General features: G+C 58.7%; 1 protein-coding gene across 1 annotated transcript; it reads right to left on the reverse strand.

Annotated features, from left to right (window-relative positions):
• Positions 1-1,664: 1,664 nt before the first annotated feature.
• Positions 1,665-4,331, reverse strand: SLC51A (solute carrier family 51 member A). The gene is made up of 9 exons (XM_065672621.1): positions 4,069-4,331; positions 3,796-3,890; positions 3,342-3,496; positions 3,154-3,227; positions 2,923-3,081; positions 2,678-2,789; positions 2,415-2,561; positions 2,166-2,271; positions 1,665-2,049 (listed from the first exon to the last, which is right to left on the reverse strand). The coding sequence occupies exons 1-9, from the start codon at positions 4,101-4,103 to the stop codon at positions 1,913-1,915; spliced, it is 1,020 nt and encodes a 339-aa protein (XP_065528693.1). The 5' UTR covers positions 4,104-4,331; the 3' UTR covers positions 1,665-1,912.
• Positions 4,332-14,085: the final 9,754 nt, after the last annotated feature.

Genomic DNA, 14,085 nt, shown 5'->3' on the forward strand with positions numbered 1-14,085 from the left:
ACCAGCAACCAGCCCCTGGGAGAGGATTTTCTGATGGCAAAGAACAGCAGCAGCAGCAGGGCAAAGCTGGAAGGTGCCAAGGATGCTAGTAGAGCAAGAAATGAAGAGCATGGTACTTTTAACAGCATAATGCTTAGAGTTGTAGAAGGTCTTTAACCTCTTGGGAAAAGTATGGCACGCACCTGTACTGAAATGATTTTGTGCATTTTGTGGAGGACTTTATTGTGCAAGTCTGGCTCTTGTAACCAGAGGCAGGTGCTAGAGCACCAAGTACACCTGGCAGTAGTGGTGACTTTGGTGGGACTGACCCCATGTTTTGCCCCTGGTCCTCAGGGTGAGCTTCTTGCTGCCGAGGGCTCCCTGATGTAAAGGTGTGGGTTGGTTTTCCTACCTGCCTCAGGTAAGGAGCTGGGTCTGGTTGTCTGATCAAGGGAAACGAGTCCCATATTTTGCTCTTCCCTGTGTGTTGCTTCTTGGCAAAGCCATAAGATTGCTTGGTCCCAGCGCTTCTGCTGATGCCTAGAAAGCCTTGTTGGTAAAGGCCATGTACTGTTGCCTGGAGACTGTCAATTTGGCAATCTCATAAAAAAACACTAGTGCCTCTTACAGCTGAGCAGTTTTGCTTTGAACACAGCCACCTGCAAAAAGCTCCGAGTCACTTTTCCCCCCTTCTCATGGGACAGAAAACCTGCTTTTTCCCCAGAATTGGGAGCTTGGGCTTTTTGACTACTTCCCCAAGGGGGTGCCCTGGCCAGAGGTATTACAGCGGGAGGACACCAGGATGCAGTTCAGGGGAAGCTTTGGTGGTGCCCTGCAGCAGGCTCTGGTCTTAGTACAGATGATCTGGCATCTGCTGCCCACTTCCAGCTATGCTGCATCACCCAGTCCTGCTGTCACCTCTGACCATGCTGCATCACCCAGTCCTGCTGTCACCTCAGCCCCGCAGCAGCAGTTGCTTTAAGCTGGTTCTTCCCAGACAGTGTTTGCTGTGTTGGTTTCTCCGTATGGACCTCTGTGCATGCTATGTAGCTTACTAGCTTGTTCTTGACTTGGGTGTTTGGCTTTTATGTTTAGCCAAATAAATGCCAAGTCATTTTACTCACTGTGTGCTAGATCCCTTCTGCCATCCTAACATGGCCAGCTCCCGTTGTGGCCTCCTCACCTGCCATCTTAAGCAATGGTTTGAGTGAGAAGGTGCTTCATTGCAGGTCAAAAAAATTATCTAGTGGTTTCTGCAAGCCATCATTCCTCCTCATGTGCACCTCCGCCTCTGTTCTAAGTGTAGAGCAGATACTGCTACCAGAGCACATCCTGGACAAGACTGGTTAAGGTAGCATTAACTAATAGCCTGTATTACAAAGGTGCTTGAAGGCATCTTCCTCTGCCTGGCCGCAGGCTGGCAGATGTGGATGCTCCCACTGTACTCTCAGGAACAGGCTAGACCCAACCAGAGGTCTCAGGAGAAAATATTGCTGCCCTGGCATTGCCTTGGACCCCAGCGAGCAGCACCCAGAGGTCAGTGTTACAGCCGGGTGTTGAGCACCCTGTGACAGCCCTGTGCCATGGCTGTGCTGGTCTGGGCTCCATCGTCTCCTCTCTGTGTGGAGTCATCTCCCAGCCAGCCTGGGCAGGAGACAGTCTGAGCCCAGTCACCAGTGCAAGCCTCAGGTACAAACTTATCTTTATTCAGTGCCAGATAAGAGACCCCCAGGCTGGAGGTGGCTTCACAGATCCCTTTGGCTCATGGCTTTCAGGTTTTGGACCCTTTCACCCCATGCCAAGATGTTCTTCTCCCCTCTGCCTCCTCTGCTGCCAGTAGCTCCCCAGGGCTGGAGGAGGAGGAGATGGTTGTACAGGCAGAACAGCCCCTTGCCTCATTCTGCCCCTTGGCACCCCAGTTGCTCCCTCCTGCTCAGGGGTTGGTGCTGGTGCCCGTGGGTGTGAAGCTGACAGGCTGATAGCCCGGCTTGTCATCCTGTTTGCGGTAGTATATCCGCGTCACCACCGCCAAGATGAAGGTTTGCGGGATCAGCAGCTGCACGTTCATCTCTGGAAAAGAAGCAGGGTTGTTTGAAGCTGCCTGCACCCACCAGGCCCATTCCCCATGTCCAATGGAGGGGCTCAGCCAGGAGCACGTACCACTGCTCCCCCATCTCCCGACTTACGCTGCGACCTGGCCTTGGAGGAGAAGGGCGGCGAGCAGGCGATGCTGCCACTGTTGGCCAGGATGCTGAAGATGGCGGGCTGCAGTGCTGTCAGGAGGAGGAGGATCTACAACCACCAACACGTGAGGTCGTGCAGGCTGCACCACTGCCAGGCTCCTGCCATTCACCTTCCCCACTCTCCAACAGCCTGCCCCATCACCCCCCTATCCCCTTCATGCTTGCATGGAGCCAGGCAGGATGGGAGCTCACCTGGAAACAGGTAAACTTGGCCTTGATGTTCTGCTCGGTCAGGTGCAGCCGGGCCTGCCGGAAGAGGATGCCCAGGGCCCACAGCCCAAAGAGTGTGGAGGCACCGGCCACGGTGTTGATCCAGAGGGCCACGCTCTCCGCCGAGATCTGCGAGGGACACACAGGAAGACACCTGGGCTGAAAGCGCTGCTGGGCAGGGCAAGGGCTGGTGGAGGCTCTCCATCAGGGTGTCACCCTGCCCGCCTCTGTGCCCGGGCACTCACATCAGCAGGGTTGTAGTTCCCATCCGTGGCCAGCACCAGCCCCAGGAAGACACCAACTGCCCTGCAGAAGGCGTACTGGAAAGTCCCCAGCATCAGCAGCTTAAGCTTCCTCCTGGCTCAGCAAGACAGACCATTAGCACCCTGAGGTCCCCAAGCCCTGGCCCAGGGGCTTCTCTTTTACCCCAGCAGTAGCGGGGTGTGAAAGCCCTCTCCAGGGGCATGGGGTTACCCCAGCTCTCCCTGACCTGCTCATGGTGATTCGGGGCAGGCAGGGGCAGCAGCAGCAGCAGGGCCCAGTGCTGATAACCATGGGCACATCCTTCAGGGTGCTGAGCACTGCCTCCTTCCCCCCAAAGCCCTCGACCATGACCAGCATCAGGCGGTAGAAGCAGACAGCAAAGTACCTGTGAAGGAGGAAGGCAGGTCAAGCCCTGTGGGCTCGCTGGTGCCACTGCTCTGGGGTAGGTGATACTCACGCTGTGGTAGCCATCTCCACCACCATCATGGAGCGTGGGATCCACAGCCCAAAGCAGCTGACCACAGACACAACCTGGGGCAGACACAAGCTTGGCACACTGCTGCTCCCCACTCCGGTGGGCTGGCAGCCCTTGGGTGGCCATGGCCCCCTGGGTGGTGTCCCCAGCACCCTCACTCCTCAGCTCACCGTAGGGGCTGAGCTGCTCCAGCAGAGGGTCTTCATCTTGATGGGGCAGCGGATCTTGTGGATGAGGTAGAAAACCTCTTCCACAAAGATCGCGACCGACAGCAGCGTCATGATGGTGGCGAGACCCATGATGGCGAGTTGGGCCATGTCCAGCTCTGCAGGGGAGGGATGAGAAACCAGCTCTGTCCCCTCCAGTCTCCGCTGGGGCCACCACTGCCACCCCTTGCTGCATCCATGCTGGAGCTGGTGCTTCTGCCCCACTGCTCCCATGCCTCCTGCCCTGGCGCTGCCCCCATCGCTGCAGGCAGGGCTATGGGGTGGGAGGCTGAGGCCCTGGCAGCACCCTGCTGCCTCCCCGTTCCTCAGGGCTGCCCCCTGCCCGCACTGTCCACATCCACCCTGCCTCCTGCTCTGCCAGTGGCAAAGGGAGGGCTCCCCCCGGCCCCAGACCTACGCTGCAGCAGGTGCCGGGAGGTGGGCGGCAGGCAGAAGCATGCCGCCGGCACGCTGAAGTTCCTCATCAGCACCTCCACCAGTGGGCGGGGGAACCTGCGGGGAGGAAGGGGAGAGCCGCATGGACCGAGCCCCGCAGGGTCCCGGCGGTCGCCTGGGGGGCTCGCCTGCCCCACAGTCACCTCCGCTCCTTTATAGGGGGAATAACCCGAACGCCGCCCCCAAAACCTGGCTTTGCCAGGCCGCAAAGCGGCGCGGGGGTCCCGGCACCCACCTAGGGTCGTCTGCCAGCTCCATGGCGGGGTCCATCCTGCTCCGGTCCTCCGCGGCTCCGTCCCAGCACCGCCTGCCTCGGGGTCAGAGTCCCAGGGCAGGGCGCGCCGGGAGGACTCCGCGCCCCGCTCCAGTTCAACCAGCAGCCTCCGCCGCTGCCGGGCCCTCGGCCGCCAGGTTATCGACCCGGCGCGCCGCGGCAGGCGGGCATCTCCCGTGCCAGCGCGCCTGCGCGTCCCCGGGGCACCGGCACCCGCGGTGCGGTGACCCTGCCTGTGCCCCCTCGGGCAGCATGGGCGAGGGCTCGCGGTGCCACATGGGACCTCAGCGGCAGCGGCCGGGCGGGACGCGGTGTGGTGCCGCGGGGCGGGGAGCCCGCCGGGCCCCGCGCAGCCCTGCGGCTGGGTGAGCGGGCGGCCGCGGCCCAGCTCCCGGCGCCCTGCAGCGCGGAGCCCTGCTGAGAGCGGTCCCTCGGCACTAGAGGGCAGGGCTGGGCCGGAGCAGCGCCCAGGCCCTGCGGCAGGAGCAGGAGCGCAGCGAGGGATGGAGGGAGCACGTGGGGGGGAGCCGGGGCGGCGGGCGTGGGCAGCAGGGCGTCCTTGAGCTAGGTGGAGCCCTGCATCCTCAGGGGTCTCCGAATCACCTCCCAGCACCCCAAGGAAAATGAGGGCTGGTTTATACTGGGCCCCCAGGCACCTTAGAGCCCCAGCCCTTTGCCCTTTTGACAGTGGGCTCCTGATGAAGCCAGAGTGGCAGCTGCACCCCAAACGGGTCCCCCTGCACCCTGGCATGGGATGCTGAAGTTGCCATGGGAATGGGGTGGGGGGAGGAAGAGGATCCTGGGGTTGCTATGGGAATGGAATGGGGCGATGTTTTGCTGTGGTTGCCATCCATCCTGTGAGGCCAGGGCTCCGCAGCTGCCCAGCCCACCACGGAGTTTCTCACCCCGCTTTGATGCAGCACCCCTCATCCACCTGAGCTCGCTGGCCTCCCTCCTGTAAGTCACCCCACACCCCCCTGGGGACGTGGAGCAGCAGAGCTGCTGTTTGACTCCAGTGTCCTCAAGATGCTAGAACCAGGCATCAGCTCAAACAGCCTGGATCCGCATCCTCTTCCCCACCATCCCCTGCTCCAGCCACCCCTGGGGCTGAGCACCCCAAGACTCTGCCCGTTCTCTACCTCTGCCACAGCAGCCCCAGGGCCTAGCCCCAGCCCTCCATACCCCTGCTTGCAGGTGCCACAGCTGGCTCTGCACATCACACTTCCATCCGCTTCCTCCTGTCTCTCACTAGCTTGGCCCTGCCTCACGTAGTCAGCCTAGGACTCCTCCAGCCTGGTGAGGTGGCAGGGGAGCAGCAGCTGCCTCATGGCAGGGTGGTCCCATGGGGACACAGTCGCCCCATATGTGTCCTGCAGCAAAAGGAGGACAGGCTGAAACAGGGGCTCTGCAGCACAGCGAGACAGCACTGTCTGCACGGGTGCCACCGTCACTGCTGGCCACACATCCTCTGCTATCCCTGCTGCAACTGCTCCATGGAGGTGAGGGATATGGAGCCTGGGGGCTCTGTGTATGCCTGAAGTGCTATGGACACGAGGTTCTACCCACCCCATCCCTCAGCCCCACAACTAACCCCTGTACACCTGTCCCTACACACCACATACCTCCCCATCCTGCCCTATATACTGTGTCCCTACACCTACCCTGGCACACTGCATGCTGTAAACCCTACCTGTAGCTTGCATGCTCAGCCTTACACCCATCCCTATACATTACACCTTGGACACCCAGCCCTACTCCCTGCAGCCCCTATACACTGCACCCTACACCTAGCCCTATACAATGTGCCCAGCACTCACAGCTCTCCGTGTTTCCCCTATACCCCTGTCCATACATCCTGCATGCTGCACACCCAGCCCTGTGCCCTCAGACATCCCTTGCACAGCCCTTGCACACACAAACACGCTCACCCCTGCCTTGCACAAGCACAACACCCCCTACATGCACACACAGCCCCCATGTGCAGCACCGTGCAGAGGGCAGCCACAGCTGTGGGGTACACAAGGCCTATGGGGCCCCCCCCAGCTCCACTAACACTCCTGTGCTGCACCAGTTTCACCAGCATCGCCTACAGCTGAAGAAACACATTAGGTCCTGTGGTATTGGCTGCATCTGCCTCTTTGTGATGGTCACCGTGGGCTACATCATGGCAGTCCTGCTGTTCTCCCTCATTTGCTTGATGCTCATCGCGCTGTGGTCCATCGCCACGGCAATGATCTGCACGTATCCTTGCCCCGGGGAGGCAGAGCCATGCCCTAGCATGTACATACATGTGCTGCACCACCCAGGCTGTCACGTGCAGGAGCCTATTCCCCTGCCTGCACATAGCCCTGGGGCCAGCACCAGCCATAGGTGCCTGCTGCATGGGGGCACACTGTAGTCCCCTTGCCCAGCATACCTGTATCTGTTGTCCCTGACTCACTGCTCCAGCATGATGATGACCCTCCTCATCACTGTCTACCTGACTGAGCTCTGGGTCTCCCGCTTCCCGCAAGCACAGCACAGACTGAGGTGCCAGGTATGGCTGCAGGGCATGGAGCATCCCGCCAGCATGGGAGGGGATACAAACATGGCTGGACCCCAAGCTGTGAGGAAGAGCCCAACAGATCGATGCTCAGCATGAGCTGGTCCCACCATGAATGCACACACATGCGCGGGGGCCTCCATCACTGCACACACTCCCCTCTCCATCCCCCCTTGGTGCCGGATGCAGCAGTAGCAGCCAGCAGCACGGATCCCCCTCCACCTGCGCCGAGCCCCCAGCCCCATCACCGTGCCCAAGCCCACCCCACCCCACCCCTCATGGGGCCAGGACACATCTGTCACCATCCTGCTGGTGTCACCCAGGGACGCGCTGGGCTCTTGCCCCTGCAGCCCATGTCCTTGAGCCCTCCCTGCAGCAGCAGGACAGGACGTGCCTGCAGCTTGCTTGCTCTGACCTGTCCCAGGAGCTGGCAGAGTTGGGTGTGGGGAGGGGAAATGCAGTGGGATGGGGTAGCCCCAGGTCCCCCCAACTTCTCCCCTATTCCAGCCCAGTCCATGCTTGGGGTGAGCAGTCCCTTCTTCCCCAGTCACCCTTCTCCACACAGGCTGCTACTACAGCCAAAAGCTGGCAGGATGGGCAGGAGCCAAACAGCAGGTGAGCATCCCCTCCCATGGATAGGATGGGGCAGCCACAAAGGCTCTGGGCAAGGCCCACCAGCTCAACCTCAGCCTCAGCCCTAGCCCCAGACCCCTGAGATGTTCCTGGCTTGAGAAGCCCTTTTCATGCCCCAAACCCCTTCAACTGAGAACAAAAAGGGAGTACTGAGGCCAGAGCCATGTACCCCCTGTTCCAGCACCAGGGTGGTCTGAAGGCTCCTCGGCAGTGGGAGGTTTGCCCTGAGGAGCTGGCAGAGGGGCAGTGGCAGCACTGCCGAATCTCCCTGTTTGCTCAGTTGCTGTTTTAGTTTAACCAAAGCTGTTTGACCATTGAAATCCTGCCCCCAAAACCCCGTGCGGACCCCCCCGGCAAGCCTGCATCGCCCACGCTGCTGCTTTGTCAGCGTTCCCCAAAACTTGGAAAAGTGCTTGAAATGCAAATATTTGGGTGGTTTTTAGACAGTTTTCCACCCATGTCTAATTCCCTGCGGTTATGGCCAGATGGGCCGACTCCAGCAGGCACGGTAAGCTCCCAGCTGACCCTTCCCATTTTCCTTATGGACAGGACATGGCAGGGATGCAAAACCCTCATTCAAAGCCCTAATAGGAAGCCAAAATGTGTTCCTCCCTATGCTCTCCTCTCCCACCCAGATCCTGGGGCTGCAGTGGACAGCAGGAATGCCAAGGAGTGAGAACCTCACACCCAGCTCAGGCTCTGGTCCATCCAACAGCTGAACAACAAATATCTTCACCCCAAGCATGGTGATCCATGGTCACTGCTGTCCCAGCACACACAGGGACAGATCCTGCCCACTGGGATGGAGAACTCCCTCTCCCAAGGGACATCCCTCACTCTGCTCTGTCCCTGTGCGAGGCAGCACCAGCAGCCAGAAGGCAATGGGACTCTGAGGCGCAGGGGGATGCTTGGCATCACAGGGATGCCCACAGGCTGCAAGACCACAGATGACCCTGCTACCCTGCACTCCAAGGGCTCAGGGGAGAGGCAGCATCCACAGCCGGCTAGCATCCCAACAGCACTCCACTGAGCCGCTAGAAGCAGGAGGATAGGCATTACTCAAGAGAAATAAATAAAACATTGAGGTCAACCGGACTTGTGACAGAGACAGAAAAGCCTTTCCCAGGGCTCTGCCCCCCACTCCTGCAAGCATCACCACAATGAGGAAACTGCTGCTGAGAGTTTGGTGGTCACACAAGGCTGCTGCGCCATCCACTTCCACATGTCCCACCACCACCCACAGCCACACAGCGCGAGAGCCTTGGCTGGAACCTTTCCAATCCAGCAGTGTCCGAGAGGGGTCCTAGGAACCCTAAGCATCCCCCTGCAGTGGTCAGTGTAGGGCCATGCAATGCCCCCAGCCCCGGCCCCAACACAGCCAGGATGGGTCTGGCTCCCCTCAGCCCCAGCTCAGGAGCTGCCCCATTGATAGTGGTGGCAGGGAGCCCTGCCCATGGCTGGCTCACAGATAAGGCCTGTGTGGTCCCCACAGATTGCCCCAGGAGGCGGCCAGGGGGGTGGGAGCCGCCATCCCTGGGAGATATGGCCAGGAGGGATCAGGGGGTGAGGAGGGTGGGGGCTACTGCAGGGGCATGAGACACCTGTGGGCAGGGGAAGGTGCCCTGGCTCCCCCGAGAGGGTGGCAGCAATAGCCGCCCTCTGCCCCTGGAAAACGCCTTCCAGAGCCCTGCAAACCCATCCGGCTGCACCACAGGCTTGCTGCGAGGCAGGGTCAAGGACCCCACCGTGCCTCAGTTTCCCCATCTGTACAGTGGGGAAGGAGCCCTGGGCACAACAGCAGAGAGGGCTCAGTCTCCTCAGTCCGGTGCCAGGAGAGCCCCATGCCAGGTGTTATTTACAGACCCAGCTGGCATTTCAGATGGGGACACGCTGCCCTTGGAGCCACATGGCTGCCTCCAGCCCCTGCTGCAGGGTCACCAGGAGAACAGCCAGCCTCGGAGGGGCTCTGTGGGGTTGGAGTCCTGCTGGCCGCAGCTTCCCATCCTGGGCAGGAAGAATCCCTCTTCTCCTAGCACAAGGGGGAACGATCGTCCCCACTGCAGCTCCCTTCCCAGCCATGGGCAATGGGATGCACTAGTGGCAGTGATGTTGGGGTGAGACCAGACGCATGCATCACATGAGGGAGCGTGAGGGAGAGCTGGGGATTTTCACTAACCAGAGCAGCACGCTACTTCATGGAAAAGCCACCTCTGGGATGTTTCATCATCCCCCTCCTCGCCCTCTTGGGAAGCAGAAGTGGTGCAGAGGGAGAGTGGCCAAAAATCTCCCTATTCCCTGCTCCACAACAGCTCCGCTCTCAGAAACACTGTTCAGCCATGGCCATGGCGCCAGCTCCTGTGCACAGCCCTGGTGATACCCCCAGGGACCCTCCTGTCCCTGTTCCCCAGGCAGGTCTGGGTGTCCCCACAGGTGCTGCCACCCTGACCAGGCTCCTGTGCTGCAGGGCCAGGCTGGGGATAGAAGTGGGATGTTGGCACAATGGGGAGCATCACCACATCTGTCTTAGAGTGTCTAGAGGGGCCATCCATCAGGGAACGTGCTTGCAAGGCAGCCCAAATCTCCAATTCATGTCAACAAAATGCTCCTTCCCAAAATTTCTGAGACTGATCGTATATTCATGGAAAAGCCACACATAATGTATACTCACACATCTATAAATATGTATATGACCTTATATACTGTACAGGATCTTATATGAACTGCAGTGAGCTGGGATGTGTGTGCCCTCGACTGGGACAGCTCACCCTTATCGCCTGAGCTATAGCCTCGATCATGCTTCCAAACCAGTGCTCCCAAGGCACTGATCCTACTGCTCCTGCCCAAGGGTCCCCCCAGCCCCAAAGGGATGCCCAGGGCAGTCTGCTGCCCTTCGTAATGCCCAGGAGTCCATAGCTGTCATCCCAAGGGTCTGTCTTCTGGAGTAGAGGACAGAAGTGGGGCTTGCCCCTGATGTGAGACAAAGGGGAGCCCACTGTGAGTGGGAAGAAGCCTGGCAGCATCTGGGTCAAACCCTTCTCCATCTGGACCGAGCCCATCAGAACAGCTTTGATGGCTCCATCATTCTCCTCCCTTTTGAACAGTGCCTCGCAGATGGGGCACCTGATAACATCCCCTCCTTCTGCCTGGTCCTTCTGGCCTCCCTTCTGTTTGCTTTTCCTCCCAGCAGCCCCACGTCCGACGGTGCCGCGCTCGGTTGGAGCGGAAGCGACCAAGCCATGGCGGGGGCTTTGTCTCCTTCAAAGGGCACGAACAAACGGCCGGCGGTCCCCAGCCCCGCTGCGGGGATCCTGCGGAAATGCCGCAGTCAACACCCTCGGCCGCCGCTTCCTCCCCGCTCCCAGGCTTCGGATGCAAAGAGGTGTTTTGCTGCCGTAAGGCAACATCTGCATTTCCAGCAGGCGCCCCGGTGAAACACCGCTGGTTTCTTAGGGCCGCCGCCAACCTCTGCATGAAAAGGCACCTTGTTTGAAAAACAAAGGGGCCTTCTCTGCTGCGGCCACCTAAAATGCTGCACATCACTGCCGATGTTTGCTTTTGGGGAACGACGAGGTGAAGTGTGGGCTGCAGGCGTTTGCTTTGGTTGGGATCTTTATTTTCGGACTTGTCTGCCTCCTGCAAGAAGCTCGCAGGTGAAAATGCTGAGATTTTTAAAAGCCCTGCCTCAGACGGACAAATATTTTCCCAGAGAGCCAGTAGAGACACAGTGTTTATGGAAGGGGGGTGCTCCTTCCCTGATGGCCCTGAGCGCTCCCGGCTCCACAACACCCTCCAGCCACCCCACAGGGACACCCACAGTGGCTGTGGGTCAGGCACAGTGAGTGGTCCCAGTTGCTAGGGGAAAGCCTTCGGCCCTTGGTGGGTCTTCTTCAGCAGGTCAAGGCTGTCCCCGAGTAATGCCGCCTCCCATCGCAGGTGGGAGGTGGAAAACATCCCAAGTGCAGTTCAGCAGAACCAAGGAAAACACCTCCTTTTCCCTCGTCACTTCCACTGGTGCTGAATCCAGCGCTCCAGCTCCGCTGCCCGCTCCCTCTTGCTTTGGTAGGCAAGCAGGCAGTGTGGTGGGAAGGGCTGGGTATACCCAAGAGCTGTGGGCAGACATGTGAGTGCCTGTGTCAGGTGTGTGTGTGGACAGGGGCATACATGTGGATGTACATGTGTGTGTGTGCCCGTACTTGAGACGTGAGTGTGTGGGTGCATGTGGTTTTGCCCACCTGGCTGGCATCCACGCCTGTAATCACAGCACCCTGCTGGGTGGCAGGGGCCCAGCATCACCGGCTCTTGCTTGCTGACAGCACATCAACACTCAGCCCCGGACAAGCCTCTCTCCTGGGACTCACTTTTTCCCCCAAGTCCCTGCTAGGGCACAAAGCGAAGGGACAAGGAGTTTTAACCCCAGGCTCCCATAACAAGGAGGAAGAGGGGAGGGAGGGCTGTGGCAGCTCTACTTCCTCCAAAGAGGTGCACATAACCACATGCTGCTTTGCCTGTTTTGCATCACAGGGTAATAAATAAAACCTCTGAATTCACATCTGGAGGAAGCTGTAAAAGATGCTGGGACGTGCACAGGCAAAGAAAGGCGCTTTCTCGAAAGAGGGGTAATCACACCCAGCACAACCCACAGCTGCACCCAGCTGAGGAGGGAGCCAGGGTGGGTGCAGCAGCCCCCGGGGCAGTTCTTGTGGACAGATTGAGCCAAGCAGAGCTGAAGGAGAGGCTGGTGCTGGAAACCGTCCCTACTGGCCATTCCCATACAGGCCAAGGATGACTAAAAGTCAGAAGTTGAGAACAAATACCAGCCAGCTCTCCACTGGGGAAGTGGGTAAGGGAGGAGCAGAGATTGTTTCCATCGACTGCACCAGAGAGTTCTTTTAGCTGCAGGAAAGACTTGAACTTTCAGGCCACGTTGAGACAAAAACACAGACATTTTTAAAGTCAGCTTTTCCAGCTGAGCAGCAGCCTGGCTCTGCCATGTGTGCATCCCAAAAGATGCCTGCCAAAACAGGGAGGGGGTAGACAAGGTTGTGCCTCTGCATAGCCCACCATGGACATTTGCCTTTGGCACCTCGTCCCTCAGGAGGGGACATGGGGGGACAAGTGCCTGCCTGGGGCAAAAGGCTGTCATGGGGCAGACCAGCAGGGATGGGAAGGTCGGCAGCTTGGCTGAGGCACAGGGCTGCTTATCTCTTGATTCCCAGAGCTGGGAGAGTCATGGCCTTTCTCCAGCCACACACCTCCCAGGAGATCTGCCCTTGAGGCCCTGCTTCACATGCCCCACGGAAAAGGATACCTGGGCTCACATTTAAATTACCCATGCCTGCTGCCTGTCCGTGTCCAGGGCAGGGTCTGGCTGCAAAACTGCAGCCCCTGGAATTCAGCTCAGCCCCTGGGACCCCACAACAGCCCAAAGGAAAGGCATGAGCCACTTGGGGCTATGCCAGGCACCTGAGTGCCAAAAGCATCCCCAGCCCTCTGGCTGCCAGAGGTCCCCTGGTTTGCACACTGCGTCTCACCCTCTGCTCCGTAAATAAACCTACAAGGCACATGGCGTCGCCTGGGCCGCAGTAGCACAAAGCTGGCACGCAGGCAGCCATGGGCAGGTGCCACAGCTGCTGCCAGCGCAGAAAAGGGACAAGTAGTAGATAGAGAAAAAGCCCCTGCTCTCCCTGCCCAGCCCTGCTGTGCTAATCCCACCCCAATTAAAGACCCCTCTTTGCCTTCATATATTGCTGTGAGGCATTAATCCGCCCTAAAACAAGGCATTTCCAGCAGGTGGACAGGACAAAGCCAAACCTCAGGTTGCCAATGGCTCCTGCATCTGCCTAGGAGGGTTTAATTACCCTGACAATGGCTTCAAAAGCAGAAAAGCCTCGGAGGCCAGGAAAGCCCTGCAATCAGAAACCCAGAGAGGAGGTACTGGCTTAGCCTGCTGCTCCAGGATGCCTGGGGCGAGCTCCTTCAGAGTACAGCCACTTCCCAAGAGCAGAACCATCGTCCAGCCCCCTTGGGGGTACTTTTTCCCAGTAGAGCCTTCAATGCTGAGCATGGTGCTGGCTTCTTCTTTATGTTGTTCTTTTCCTTTGTGCTTTGGGCTGCTCTTTTGCCAATAAATGCACTTTATAAAAACACAAAGCAGTGGACAAGCCTAATCTGAGTCAACATGAGCCCTTATCGAGAGGGTGGTTCCCACAGACCAGGCTTGGGCTGTCCTTTATCCAAAGGATAAAGCAGCATGTGCATGCAATGCGGAGCAAATCGGAGGCAAAACTTTCCAGCCCCTTCCCAGGCCTTCCCACTGATCCTGCTAGTGAGGTTCAGCAGGTACTGCAGGTCCCTGCAGGGCAGGCACATGTCCAGCTTACAAAGCAGGCCCCTCTCACAGCATCTTCATGTCCTCCCACAACTCCATCCAGGCATCGTTCAGAGCTCAGCTTTCTAAGACTGTTGGGCAACAGTCACTTTCCTTCTGGCTACGTGGGCTTCGAAACAAAACACCACAGATGTTGGATGGCATCCCTGGCCGATTAGAATTCAAACCACCAAGTCTGGAAGAGAAAAACCCCAACAGCCCCCAGCTGTGTCAATTGCTGATTCAAGAAAAGTGCTTACAAAATTGCACACAAAGAACTTTGCAAAAGTGACCTGAAATGCCTGCCTGGAGGTGGACTGAAGGAGGAAAGAGAGGGGCTGTATGCTCTGCACAGATACAGATCAGCAAGGACCAGAACAAAGTGGGATGGAGGAAACTTGTGAGCGACCCACGATCTGGAGGCAGAGCCCCCCAG

Source organism: Lathamus discolor, chromosome 3 (genome assembly GCF_037157495.1).
Source record: "Lathamus discolor isolate bLatDis1 chromosome 3, bLatDis1.hap1, whole genome shotgun sequence".
NCBI lineage: Eukaryota > Metazoa > Chordata > Aves > Psittaciformes > Psittacidae > Lathamus > Lathamus discolor.

Excerpts from the sequence above, each read along its gene's own strand:
- SLC51A (XM_065672621.1), bottom strand. The coding sequence starts at position 4,103 with ATGGACCCCGCCATGGAGCTGGCAGACGACCCTAG. Across the intron at positions 3,891-4,068 it reads GAGCTGGCAGACGACCCTAG|GTTCCCCCGCCCACTGGTGG; the intron begins GTGGGTGCCGGG and ends TCCTCCCCGCAG. Across the intron at positions 3,082-3,153 it reads GTGGAGATGGCTACCACAGC|GTACTTTGCTGTCTGCTTCT; the intron begins GTGAGTATCACC and ends CCTCCTTCACAG.